The sequence below is a fragment of the Chenopodium quinoa genome, unplaced genomic scaffold (genome assembly GCF_001683475.1).
Source record: "Chenopodium quinoa cultivar QQ74 unplaced genomic scaffold, ASM168347v1, whole genome shotgun sequence".
In the NCBI taxonomy this organism is placed as follows: domain Eukaryota; kingdom Viridiplantae; phylum Streptophyta; class Magnoliopsida; order Caryophyllales; family Amaranthaceae; genus Chenopodium; species Chenopodium quinoa.
The window spans coordinates 2756478-2769551 of NW_018743555.1; the positions used below are offsets into that span (position 1 = coordinate 2756478).

General features: G+C 35.6%; 2 protein-coding genes across 4 annotated transcripts; one reads left to right on the forward strand and one right to left on the reverse strand.

The window, feature by feature from the left end:
- Positions 1-3218: 3218 nt before the first annotated feature.
- LOC110740324 lies at positions 3219-6710 on the forward strand. 3 transcript variants are annotated; one of them, XM_021920810.1, is made up of 11 exons: positions 3219-3586; positions 4083-4160; positions 4263-4953; positions 5045-5185; positions 5287-5361; positions 5463-5704; positions 5795-5843; positions 5918-5983; positions 6066-6173; positions 6254-6394; positions 6476-6710. In XM_021920810.1, the coding sequence occupies exons 4-11, from the start codon at positions 5117-5119 to the stop codon at positions 6560-6562; spliced, it is 837 nt and encodes a 278-aa protein (XP_021776502.1). In that variant the 5' UTR covers positions 3219-3586; positions 4083-4160; positions 4263-4953; positions 5045-5116; the 3' UTR covers positions 6563-6710. The 3 variants fall into 3 exon arrangements, with proteins under 3 accessions (XP_021776502.1, XP_021776501.1, XP_021776503.1); XM_021920809.1 differs by having other exon boundaries at positions 3219-3582; XM_021920811.1 differs by lacking the exon at positions 4083-4160 and having other exon boundaries at positions 3219-3582.
- Positions 6711-7181: 471 nt separating this feature from the next.
- Positions 7182-8836, reverse strand: LOC110740264. Its single transcript, XM_021920746.1, has 2 exons — positions 7633-8836; positions 7182-7530 (listed from the first exon to the last, which is right to left on the reverse strand). Exons 1-2 carry the CDS (start codon positions 8596-8598, stop codon positions 7423-7425), a joined length of 1074 nt encoding a protein of 357 aa, XP_021776438.1. The 5' UTR covers positions 8599-8836; the 3' UTR covers positions 7182-7422.
- Positions 8837-13074: the final 4238 nt, after the last annotated feature.

The following is a 13074-nucleotide window of genomic DNA, read 5'->3' on the forward strand; positions in this document are numbered from 1 at the left end:
GGCAGGGATGTTCATCGAGAAGTTTGAGGCAAACAGGAAGACAAGCTTCCTGAAGCTATTGATGCACCCGGCTGGCAGGTTGCCAAACCATTGTTGGGCAATGCCCTTCAATGTAGTTGGGAAGCATCAGCACCACATAGAATCCTCCAGCCCCTGCATGTGCATGAGGTTAGAGTAGGCCATGAGGTGGTCCTTCGGTTTGGTGGTACCATCATAAGCACCCACCAACACCTTCTTAACCTTGGCCAGCTGTGCGGATTCGGTTATCTCCTTGGTGAACGTAGAAGTTTGTTCACCAAGTTTGAGCAGTCGGAGCTACTAGTCCAAAGGTTGGATGTTATATGCCGCCTGACCCCCAAAGAGGGTCGACTGCATGAAATGAGGGGAATGCGGACCGTAGACCATATGGAGTACATACGGTGCATTTTCGATCATCTGAGGGCCAGCATGGACGGTATTACTACCTGTATGGCTCTCATGTAAGGATTGAGTATTCCCTGAGGATGTATTCTTGAAGCTGTTTGAAAAGCTTAAAGTAGAGGCTGACTTAGACAGCTGTTGATTTTTCCTGCAGGTGATGATTTCCCGGGTATCAGGAATAGATTTTTTGTTTCCCATCGGCTGTTCACCCCGGCGGGGGTTTCTTGTATTCTTCCGGGGCAAAAGAATCTTGGACCAGTCAAGGATCCCGGCTGCCTTGTCCTTGGGATGCGGAGTTGGTTGTCTGTCCTTGACTGGCTTTCTCCTTTCAGGAGGAGTTTTCTTTGCCGACTGACCCTTTCTTGGGCCAGCCTTGCTCTTGGTGATCATATCCTTGATTTCACCCTTGAAACTAGTCATGAATTTCATGAGTTAATCCCGGGTGACTGGGGCGGATTCACCTGCCGTATGGGTTTCCCCTTCCGGCTGACCAGGGGGTCTACTTGTACCTGCCTGGCTTGCTCTCCGTTCTAGAGTGTCTCTAGGACGGATGCGCTTAGTAATCAGAGAGCCATCCTTGGCTATGTAGGTTTGACCTGAAGATCGTCATCCTCATGGTAAGACCTCCGGCTGATTCGCCGGGTGGTCAAGAGGTGGTACAGACTCTTGAACCATTCTTGAGGTACTCTCCCCACAGACGACGCCAAATGTTTTGGGTGTTTTTTGTCCCTCGGGAGAGTTACAGCTCAGAGACTGGTTGCGTGCGGCCTGTACCTGCAAAACCACGGAGACTTCGATTGTTAAAGCTCCGCCTCCAACGATCAAGTTAGTATTTGAATATAAGCGGGAGAAAGTGCGGAAAAAGAGGTGAGATCTTATCGGATTCCGAGATCAGTTGATTCTCTGATGTAAGAGAATGTAGGGTATGCTCTACTAATTGCAGATGCCCCAAAAATGGGGTAAATCTCCCTATTTATAGTGTCATTGGGAAATGTGCCCTTCTAATCATTCTAGGCTGCGCTGAATTACGGCTTTCTCGGGATTTGGGCCATTAAAGGCCGTCTTTTTCTCCCAAGTTCTAGGAAGGACACGTGTTGAATGGAGATTGGTCCAATACGGACCAACCAGGGTGTGACACGTGTCGAGGCCTGATTAGACCACGTGGCATGGGTAAAATTACCCAAAATAGGCACCACCACCCCTCAGGAAAGTATACCGTCAAGTCTGGCCATGCCTTTGTTGTGGGTCTAAACGAGAGCTTTGAGCCATCGCATAGGAAGGAAACTTTTGATTTTTTAATTATCATCTGGCGCCTTAATATCCCTCCCAAATGGCGCATCTTTTTGTGGAAGCTGGCAACTAATCGTATACAAGTGAATGGGAACCTTCTGATTAAAGGGATGCATGCGGATGGAATATGTGGATATTATGGTAACCATTTAGAGGATGTTAGTCATCTGTTTCTGGATTGTTCTATGGCCCGGTATGCTTAGGATAACTGTGGCATTCCGAATTATAAAATACCAAATGGATCTATTTTGTTATAGGAATGTATTCAATCTTATATCCTGCTGTTTTACAGTCAGGATAGAGTTTGTAGCAGTCGAACTCAAAAACTTGTTGCAACTCTTTGGTCCCTTTGGATGACACGAAACAAGAGGGTCTTTGAAGGTGATAATGGCTACCTTAGATCCTTTATTAAATATCCTCACCCTGGCGCTTGATTTTCTTAAGAATTACCTGAAGCCAGATGTTCGTAGGCTTGGGACCTTAAGGGTTTATGACATGGATCCTCCACTGCCACCTGGGTTCCTAAAGATCTCGATGGGTAAGGAGTTCCTTTGCTAGTCTTATAGGGGCAACCAAACAATACCCGTAGTCAGAGTGGATGGCTCTTAGCACAAGCATTTTGGAGCCTATGGCACGGGGTGGAATTTCTCCTCCGTCGACCAGGTTGAAATAGGGGTAGGGGGGAATTCTGGATTAGCAACATCAGCCTTTCATGCGGAAGCCATTGTTTGCCTCTCAGCCTTGAAATGGAGCTCAACTTGTGGTCTTCACCCGATTTCTATTTACATAGATTCCACAACTTTAGTAAAATCCTTAGCAAATGGGAAGCTGACTAATATGGAAACACATTGGACGTTAAAGGAGATTCGAAACATTGGTACATCCTTCAAGAAATTTGTTATCTTAAAGGTAATTCGATACGAGGTAAGACAAGCTCACCAACTGGCCAACCAATGTAGGGTGCTTCGTATGTCTTTTTCTCACTTAAGTAACTACTTTAATTTCCGTGTTGCTTCTTATACTCTGTAATCCACTGTTGTAAAAAAAAAAATAAATAAAAAAAAATCTCACATCATATGTAGATTTCGGAATATAAGACTACTAGCATGATCTAAATCCCTTTCATCATATCATACAATGTCCCACTCACTGTGGAGTATGTACATCCAATATTTAAGATGAATTCATTATTTTGTTTATCCGCGTATAAAAATGAGTTCTCAAGTATTCATAAAAACCTCTAGATATTTAATACACTAAACAGTTGCATGAAAATTTAGAGGTTGAGCTATCACATATTTTCCTAATTATACATTTCTTTGTTACTCCAATAATGTAACAGTCTGTAATATATCGGCAAATACAAGTTTAGCTCCAAGAGAAACAAATAATGTTTCTCACAGGGGTAAAATTGTCATGAAAAATAAAGTGCATGGCTGAACTTGTAATTTCAAACGTTCACGGCAATAATAGAGGAGATTGGCGTTTAAAGTTTGACTAATGGTCAAGCACACTCACTAACGACTGTTAAACCAGCCAAGCCTTAGGAGAGAGAGAAGGCAAAATTCTGAGCTCGAGCTCGAATGGACGAATTGCGTCAACTTGAGTGGATGATCTGAGCTGAGTTGAATGGATAATTTGAGCTGATGATATGAGCTGAGCTGACTTGAGTGGATGATCTGAGTATCGTCAGTTGGAAGATCTGAGTATAGTCGGGTGAGCCTGGACTTGAGTGGATGTTTTAAGTATCGTCGGCTGAGTGGATGATCTGAGTATAGTCGGCTAAGCTGATTTGAGTGGATGATCTGAGTATCGTCGGCTGGGTGGATGATCTGAATTGATGGAGCAATTGATTATTCAATTTGTATCATTGTAAGTATGTGTTCTGCTATTATGTGATTTTATTACATACTGGACTGTTTTGTATTCAATTTTGAGCTTTTAATTCCATATTGAACTGATTTGTATTCAATTTTTCCCTTAGCTAATAAACAATTATATTTTTTATGTTTAAATTGTTCTCTTTATTCTATGCTGCACGTTGATTGATAATGTGCTATGTCAAATATGGATTCCATTAAGTTTATTCTGAATTATAGGAGATAATGTGCTCTGTCAAACATGGAAGAGGCATGTCATCAATGGTAAATTAGAAATAAATTTCTGTTGTATAGACTTCGATCAATTTAGCAGAACTATGTAGGAACTTTGTACATAATTGGCCAATTATAATGTTAATAGGGCAAAAATGGATTAGCAGATACGTGGGGGAAAGTAATACCAACTGAACTTTTTTGGTAAGGATTTATAAGGAGGGATGTATTGTATTGAAATATTGAATTAGTTTTGTTAATAATGTTGTTTTTGTGAAGGATGATCTTATTAACGTAGGCGGTCGAATTAAGAGAAAGGGTGAGGTAATCAAGAAGCAAGGGGAATTGTTTGGAAGGGTATGTGTGACTTTATTGATGAGTTTTATGCTATTTTGAAGATAATCTGCGTTTGTATAAATGAGTGTGTTTGTTATAATTTTGTGTTCTCTCCCATTTCAGCCTCCAAATATGAACTGCCGTATTGAGACCTTTTCTCGAATATGCCACACATTCGATGAGAGAAGAACTCGTTGGGTTAATGAAATGGGGTTAGGTGGGTTATTAACTATTCCAACTGACATACACTTGCCTCGACAGTTAGGGTATTGGATAATGACTCGGATTGGTCCTGTGAATAAGGTGCTTATTGATCCAGATGGCAAACAATTTAGGCTATCTGCTAACCAACTGCATTGGGTATTAGGCATTCCTAATGGGGGCTTAACTATCCCCACTAGTAAAACTATGTCACCTATGTTGCATGATAAGGTTATTAACATCCAGGACAAATATGGTCAACCATCTAAGGCTAGGTCAAAGATGCTTGCCGGAAGAGTTTATACATCTATAGGCATTCCTGTGAATTCCAAGATTATGGAACGGTTGGAGGAAAAATGGGAGGAAAATGAGGAGGAGAAATTTAAGACAATATTCTTGTTGTTGTCACTCGAAATGGTGTTATGTCCAACACAGTCTCCAAGGTTGGCCTGTGATCTGTTTCCTGCTCTTACCTGTGCAATGAATGCTTCCTGTTACAATTAGTGTGAGTTGGTGTTGAATAAGTTGATGGAGAGTGTTGCCAGTTTTGCATGGCGTTTTTTACTCCACTGGTGTAGCCGACGAATGTGGTGGTTGTACAATATTTGTTGTGGTATGTAATTAAAATTTCAAAACAAGCCAATTTATTTTTTGTTTTGTTATGATGCAATTTTTATTGATATTTCATTTGATGGTTGTGATAGGTATTTTATCTTGACAAGTTAAACCAGTTTCCTCTGCAATGGGGTGAATTTCCTAGAGTTAAGGTGTGGAACATGAATAATATTGGTGTTGCAATTAAGCGTGATCGGTTTGCAAGCGGAGGTGACTATGGAAAGTTAGGGGTTAGTGTACAGTTTCAGTGAAAATATTACTATGGTTGTGGTAACAATATTTAATTGTGATTATGTGTGTTAATTGTGATTATGTGTGTTAATTATTGTAGAGTTTAGATGTAACATATGGCGAGAACCATCCCAAGGATGCTAGGGATAGTAATGGCCCTTTGTCTATGGCTGAGGTATATTAATGTTTATTATAATGTTCTTATATTGTTCTACCTTTATTCTGTTTATTATAATGTATTATAATGGAGTTGTATATTGTTTAAATTCATGTTAGGGTTTTGTTCATGAGTTTGTTCAACATCATGGATATGACTATAACACGAGGCGAAGGAAGCGTGGTGATCCAAAGAACTCAATTCCAAATCAAGTAAAACGGAAAAAACATCGTTCTCGATCGTCCTCTGAAGCAGGCCTTGTGGCCTCTGAATCAAGCAACTCCAATACTCATGTGCCATGTGCTGAAGAACCTCACCTCTGTCATGTTATTTCTGCTCGTGATGTCTATTCATTGAATTGGTTGGTAACCATGCTAATTATTATGTACATGTTTTTTTATTGTGTTGTTTGTTTTAACTGATTTTGCTCTCCCTCTGATCTCAATTGAAGGACCATATCTTTAGATTTGGTGTGTCTATTAACTCGACTTGTTACATGGGTAATGTTAAAGCAAACTCAATTGTCATAATACCTTTTTTTTACATGTCACAACGCTTATGGTTTTGTAAACAGTTTCATAATGTATGTATGGGAATACGTGAAGGTTGTACTCTTGTGAGAATGCCTCTCAGTGCTCAGGTTTGTTGTTGTCCTTACCATTAATTTTTAGATGATATTCTATTTGTTTGAAGAGTACTTACTCATTCTGCTGTTTATGCAGACTGAAGAGTTGTTCTGTGGTGGTGGTAATGGATTTCAACTGCTATTACATAGCCTAAACACCTTTTTCCAATCTCCATATAGTCAGTATTTGGCAATTGTTGCACAGGTTAGTTTTGGTTTGTTTTGTCTCAATTTGGTCAGAAAATTGGTTGATTTGGACAAATCTGATTGAAACTTATGGAACAGTTGCATGATGGAGATGTTGGAAGAAGTTGTACTTGGCTTGTTGCAAAATCAGGAACGCTAACAAAAAATGGAGAGCCTACTGAGTTATGTGTCTTGCAAGCTGACTATCCATCACTGTCCCTTCATGTTATAAAGAGCCTTGTAAGTCTGTTAATCGTGTCATGTGTCTTCATAAAGGAGGATGATATTGGAATGCATTATGAATGAATGTGTTTTTTTTAGGGAGGAGCTTCAAAAGAATTCATTGCTGCTATTTATGAGGAATGGTTCAAACAGCTCCCATGTAAATTTCTTGTACTAGCTAAATAAGTTCTTCCCTGTATTCGATAAGTTGAAGGCATTTTTTATCTTGTTTGATAGAATACTATGTTTATTTGTTGTATTTGTTGTTAGAATAACAATTATTGGGCTACTATGTATCCATTCAATGACTAAATTATAGAGTATTGTTACATATTTTGGTTGGGGTTACATTTTTGGGGTGCACCAAATTATAGGTAATTTTGACCAAATTTGGGCTGCTGTTACATATTTGGACTAGCCTGTTACATATTTGGACTGCTCAAATTATAGGTAATTTTGACCAGAATCATTCTATGTCAAAGAAAAAAAGAAAATAGATTTTGACAAATAATATTGATTAAATATGAAATTATTGACAAATACCATTGATTGGCTAAAATCTGACATAATTTAGTGTGATCTTTTTGAGTTTATTTAGCATGAAATTTTTTTTATATTAATCTTAAAATATTGACAAACAAAAATTTAATGACAAGGATTGGTCATTTTGTCTAAAAAAAAGAGTCTACCAAATTTTTTTTTTTAACAAGTTCATATTTTGACCCTTCAAAATTAATATAAATCTTAATTTTTGTATTCTAATTTTTTGATTTGTTAATTCCACCAATTATACAGTCCTATTCCCATTCCCATTATGCTATTATACTAAAATTCATTCAACTAATACTATTATAGTAATGCATAACACACAATGGCAATTACATTGCCTTAATTCATACATTAAACAAATTACTCGAGTCACATAAGTCTTAATTAATACAAACCGTCTACATACGAATTACATAAACTAAAAACGATAATAATTAAGACAATAAGTAGCATCAACACTTCTTTTGAAATAACACCTCCCCCAACAGCAACAGATCCTAGGCATCAGCAGCGGGAGCTGAAGAACCACTTCCCTCGCCAGCAGTGGTAGCCGAAGAACCACTTCCCTCGCCAGCAGCGGCGGATGAAGAACCAGCAGCAGCAGGCTACATCATTATAGATCACACAAAATAATTAGTACTAGGCAACATTTAGATAACAATTTATATTACAGAGTAAAAAAAGGGAAAATTATAGAGTATACTTACCATAAGAACACCTAGGACCCTCGAAGGGCAATCCCCTATTACAGCAACAACAAACTCTCCCGAAGAAACCTTTCTTTCATTCCAAATCACAGCCACGCCACCACATATCCCAATACTCTCGTCAAGGGACCAGTCAACCTCGTTACCTAGAACCTTAACAACCTCTTCAAAGTTCTTCCTACCAACTCTAAGTTCTGTTTTAATGTAAATGATTGGGTTGTGTACAGCAACAACATCAATAAGATTCCCCTTAAATGAAGGACGGGTAACACCATGTGCATTCCATACAACAATGCTCGAGCCTAAGTCAAATGATGGACTACCTTTTTTGAAGCTACAATCAAGTGCAACATCCATGAACCTAAGAAAAGGGTCAATCTTAATCCTACCAACACACGTAGTAATCACTATTTCACTCAATTTGGCATGAAGATAGTACACTTGGAAACCATCACTGTAGCAAGCCAAAGATGTTTCTACCTTCTTAGCAGTTAGGGGGTACACCGGACCTGCTACATCTATGTCCGGGGTAGGGTTAATAAGACTCTCAAGGAAACAAGGAATGACCTCACTAATGAGGCTAGTATCATAAGACACATCTACACTATCACCTTTGTTTAGTTTTTTAAAAACATCAACAATGTTAATTCTACCAACAATGTCAACTAAATTTGGTAAATGTGCGGGAGCAGGGATACCTGATGGAACAATCATCTGCTTTCCATCCAATTCCGATTCCCACGGGCTTTCTGGACTTCGAATGATGTCTCTGATGCATTGATCACTCAGCAATTGGAGTGTGCCACCTTTACCCGTAGGGCCAAAGAACATGTAATTGTTGAAGTTCAATTCAGGAACACCAATGTTGTTGGGATCACGAAAGATAACTTTGTTTGGAGGTGAGGTTACTTCGAAACAACCAGGTGGGTAAACAGGGTTTTTGGGGTCGAATTGTTGTCGAGCCATTGAAAGGAGAGTGTAAATGTTTCGACTGAGAGGGTAAATAAAAAGAGAATTGGAGCACGGTTGTTGCTCAGGTCAATGTTTCAATTTATACTTACAACATGTTCTTCGTTTTAAAATAAAAATTAAAAAAAATTAAAAATATAAAAATATAAAAATAAAATAAATAACCTCAAGGTCTAAGGACACTTGTCCATAATTCTTGTTCATCTCAACTGACACTTGGACACTTGGCTTTTACAAATAAATAATTCCAATGGCCATAAGAAATTTATTATAGTACACATTTTAAATAAAAACCTAAAAACCTTATGAGACAACACAATGTAGCTACATCTACATCTAATTATAATTAAGTACACAAAATTTAGCTCACATATAGGTCACATATTTGTTTTGGCTAATTAGCTACAAAACAACACTAATTTACTAAATAATTTACATAATTTAATTATGGTAATACATTTGGAAACACGGGGTGCTTTGGTGGTCATAATATTCTACAATCATCTCTTGTTTGATGTCTTGGGGACGAATGGTACTATTCAAACCATCCTTTATGTGACAATGGCTAAGATTATTGCTTTCGTCCCATACAAATTTCAAAATTGCATTCCATTCGGTCTCACCCAACCGCATTCTCACTGGCATGTCATTCTGAAATCTAGCTAGGTGTTCACGTGCAAATTGGAGTGGCACATACTACATTATAAATAGTAAGCTAGATATTAAGTTAAAATATTAACAAATTTAAATTAAATTCAACTATATTAAAGGACAGGACAACATTTCGATTTTTGTGTTAGGTGAACATGTTAATATGTGACCAATATGAAACTTGTGCAAAAATAATAGTATTATAAGGGTTTTATTTCAAAACAAATTAAATTACCATTAAACCAAGATCAGTGTAATATCGTTCTACGGATGCCTTAAACCATAGGACCTCTTCATCGTTATATGTCGAGTCGCTACTAATTTCTTGTGGTTCATTATTGTTTATTTCTAACCCGGACCTATATACTCTGACACGAATGGCTGACATGTCACACAAGTAAATCTTCAGATGGTCCCCGATGATTATCTGATTATCGTTTACAAAGCCTTCCCAACCATCTTCAATAAAATACTTTCATTGATCACCCATTTCCACGTTTCGAACAATACAATTCCATGGTTGAGCACCTAGACCTCGGTACACATTAATGTTCCCATTGTGTGTACGAAAGAATTGGCCAACGATGCTGGAATTCGCTGTCATTTATAACATATCAAAACATTATATTGATACTTAATTTATCATTTTTATGTTATATTAGTAAGATAAAGAATTCTGTACTTACCACACATACTCTGCGTGTTTGGTTGACTACTATTTCGAAGCTAGGGTAATTCCAAGTAGCCATCATATTCGCAATTGCCATTAAAATTAAAATTATATGTTATTACAAAATTATAAGATATACAAAAAACGCTAGTAAATTAAAAGCAAATTAAGTTACTATTAATGTATAACCTGTTCCACTCTTACTAGAATTGATTGATGTAGTTGTTGAATTTCAGCTCCCAAACCTCTTATTATAGGCGTAAAAATGAGAGTGTATCGTACAATTATTGCCTTTATCAAAGTTCTTGTACGAGGTGACAATACATTCAGGATAGCTATGTAGGTGGTTTCAATACATACTCTATACCCGAGTATATTTAGTTGATAGTGTTTTTATTCATCTCATGTATAAATCATTTTCTATATTTTCGTAACAATTGATAGGTCAATGTTTCAATCAATTTTATTTTCGAATTTAATTGGTTCAATTAATTTTATTTTAACAATCTTGTGCATCTGCATTGTTCATTATGACCAGAATTTTGAAAAAAGAAAATCATTTAGAAATTTTAACTGCTACCTTTGTATTTGTTAATTTTTGTCGACAAATTTTTTCTTTCACTATTAAGCAAATGGATGTCATTTTAAATCACCGAATGCGAATTTCACCCTCAATCGGTTTACTTTAATAAATATTTGAAATAATTATTTATTGTGGAATTTTTAATCCAATTTTTATGAAAATTTAAAGTTTTAGAAAACAATTAGTATAAGGAAATTTTAATAGTAATATTGTCTTGTAAAATAGCATAGCAACTAACATTTCCTTTTACATTGCTCCTTAATTAGTTTTCTTTCCCCAATTCCCCACCATAAGTTTTCCTTTTGTAAGAAATTTTATTTTTTTCACTCATTAGATATGGTGGGAATCCGACTGAACTTGCTTGTGAATAGACCCAACATAGCATACTTTCCCAAGGCATAGGTCACAATATGACAAAAGACTTGTTGTCCCTCCAAATCTTATCCATATCTTTGTAGATTTTAATTAACATATCCAACTTGTGTACAAAAAATTGAAAATGGTTTTATAAAAGATTTTCTATTCATTGTTAAACAATCACAAATATATTGTAATTTAATTATACACATTGATTTCTTATAATAGGGAGTGAAATCCACCAAACATGTTTTATAATATGTTTATACAAATTAAGTCTTTTAATCCTCACAACCTCCCCCCATCCCCCAAAATTTTTTATTTATTTTTTCCAATTTCAATTGCATAATTTATTAAATCAAACTAATTATTTACATTTTTATATTCCATAATTTTCCTTCCTAAGTAGAATAATATATGTTGTAATTTTTTTGTTTTGGTTTTCAATACCTAATTGATTATTTAATATTTTTGGTCTTTGATTTTTCATAGTACAATTGTACATAATATGTGACGGCTAAAAAGAAAAAAAAATTGGGTAAAATGATGATGCATCCTTTTTTGTTTTATCCACCGGGCCTTACATAAAGCAAAGATGGGAATTGATGAAGTTGGCTAAGAGTGTAATTCAGCTGTATAAAAGGTGATGACATATTCTTGTGAATTGTCATCTCATGACATTTTTTTTAAAAAAAAAAAACAGCAAAATGATTCCATAATTTTGGTGATGGTACATGCAATAGGGATGGTACTTTCCATTGTTTGGCATAAAATTAAGTTAGGGCTTTGAGTTGCAAATGGATTGCTAATATTTTAACTCTTAACATTATTTTTGTTTGATTTTTTTTTAAAAAAATGGCACCTCTCCAATTTTGGTTTTTTTTATTTCTTTATTCATATTTATTAATGTCAAAATACCCTAGAAGATAGAGCAAATTCAAGCTGATTTGTGTTTTTTTAATTTTAATTTATTCAAGCTGATTTGTGTTGATTTGTGTTGATTTGTATACACTAACGAAAGTTAATTGAGATATTACATTAGAAGACAAAACCCTAAAGAGGAGTGATACTGAAAGTGAAAAATCAAGTACTTTAAGCTTTCTTTTAGAGCCAAGCCTTGTCTTGTCATATCAGTACAACGTTGGGGAAGGGCATGCCAACTGAATTTTCTTCTGCATAGGCTCAACCTATGACCTAAAATCTGGATATGTGCTCCCAAGATTTTACTATAGTACATATTCAGATAAGGATTGAAGCAACAATAAAAATAACGATGCGTAATAATTTCATTGACATTTGTTACGTAATATTTTAAATGTACGAAATTTATTTTATATATACAAAAAAACCCCAAAAAAATATATAATATGATATCTACATTTGATCATTAAAAAATATTTTAATGAACCAAATAATATGTATTTTTGGCAATACAAATTATATGCTCAATGTAAAAAATAAAACAATGATTACTTAGTCAATATATTTAGTTTCCAAATTATTTGCCTAGAACTTTTTTTTTTTTTTTTGAGGAATTGTAATATCTCCAAATTATTTGCCTAGAACTGATTTTGTTCATGTTGCACCTTTATATTTAATTTTATTTTTTTAAAAAAAAAAATATTTGTTTTAAGTTGTTAGGATAAGTAATGGTATGATATTAACAGTTAGAGTAGTTATAGGCCACGAATTTTTATTTTTTTAAATCAAGTACTATATGCTTGGTTTTTAAGGCAACACATGGGGTTATAGTTAGATAACAACTACATGCAAAAAGTTGTCCAAGCTGGGAATCCTTGTATCAAACATTAGCAAATAAATCTACAGCATGCATCATTCCTTGGTGGCAATCCATCCATTCTTGAAGTGTAATGATGACCATTGATGAATTATGCTCAGCTTTGTTGATGAATGCTAAGTTCATATACATATTGAGATTTAGGACATGTGTAATCAGTTACTAATAACAAGATGTTAAGTTTGCATTGACCTATTAAAAATGTCATTGACTCAATAATTGGTTTTAGGTTGACAAATCCAAATTTTAAAGTTTATGTTATCGATTATTGATTGTACACCATTAGTTCTGATTTAAAATTGCTTTCATAAACAAGCACGTCAATCTATGTTAGGTTTAGGGTTTAGGGTTTGGATTTATCGACGTTGAACATTTATCAAACAACGTAGAATTCTTTCAAAACTAATAAGGTTA

Excerpts from the sequence above, each read along its gene's own strand:
- LOC110740324 (XM_021920810.1), top strand. The coding sequence starts at position 5,117 with ATGAATAATATTGGTGTTGCAATTAAGCGTGATCGGTTTGCAAGCGGA. Across the intron at positions 5,705-5,794 it reads GATGTCTATTCATTGAATTG|GACCATATCTTTAGATTTGG; the intron begins GTTGGTAACCAT and ends TCTCAATTGAAG. Across the intron at positions 6,174-6,253 it reads ATTTGGCAATTGTTGCACAG|TTGCATGATGGAGATGTTGG; the intron begins GTTAGTTTTGGT and ends CTTATGGAACAG.
- LOC110740264 (XM_021920746.1), bottom strand. The coding sequence starts at position 8,598 with ATGGCTCGACAACAATTCGACCCCAAAAACCCTGTTTACCCACCTGGT. Across the intron at positions 7,531-7,632 it reads GGGTCCTAGGTGTTCTTATG|CCTGCTGCTGCTGGTTCTTC; the intron begins GTAAGTATACTC and ends ATAATGATGTAG.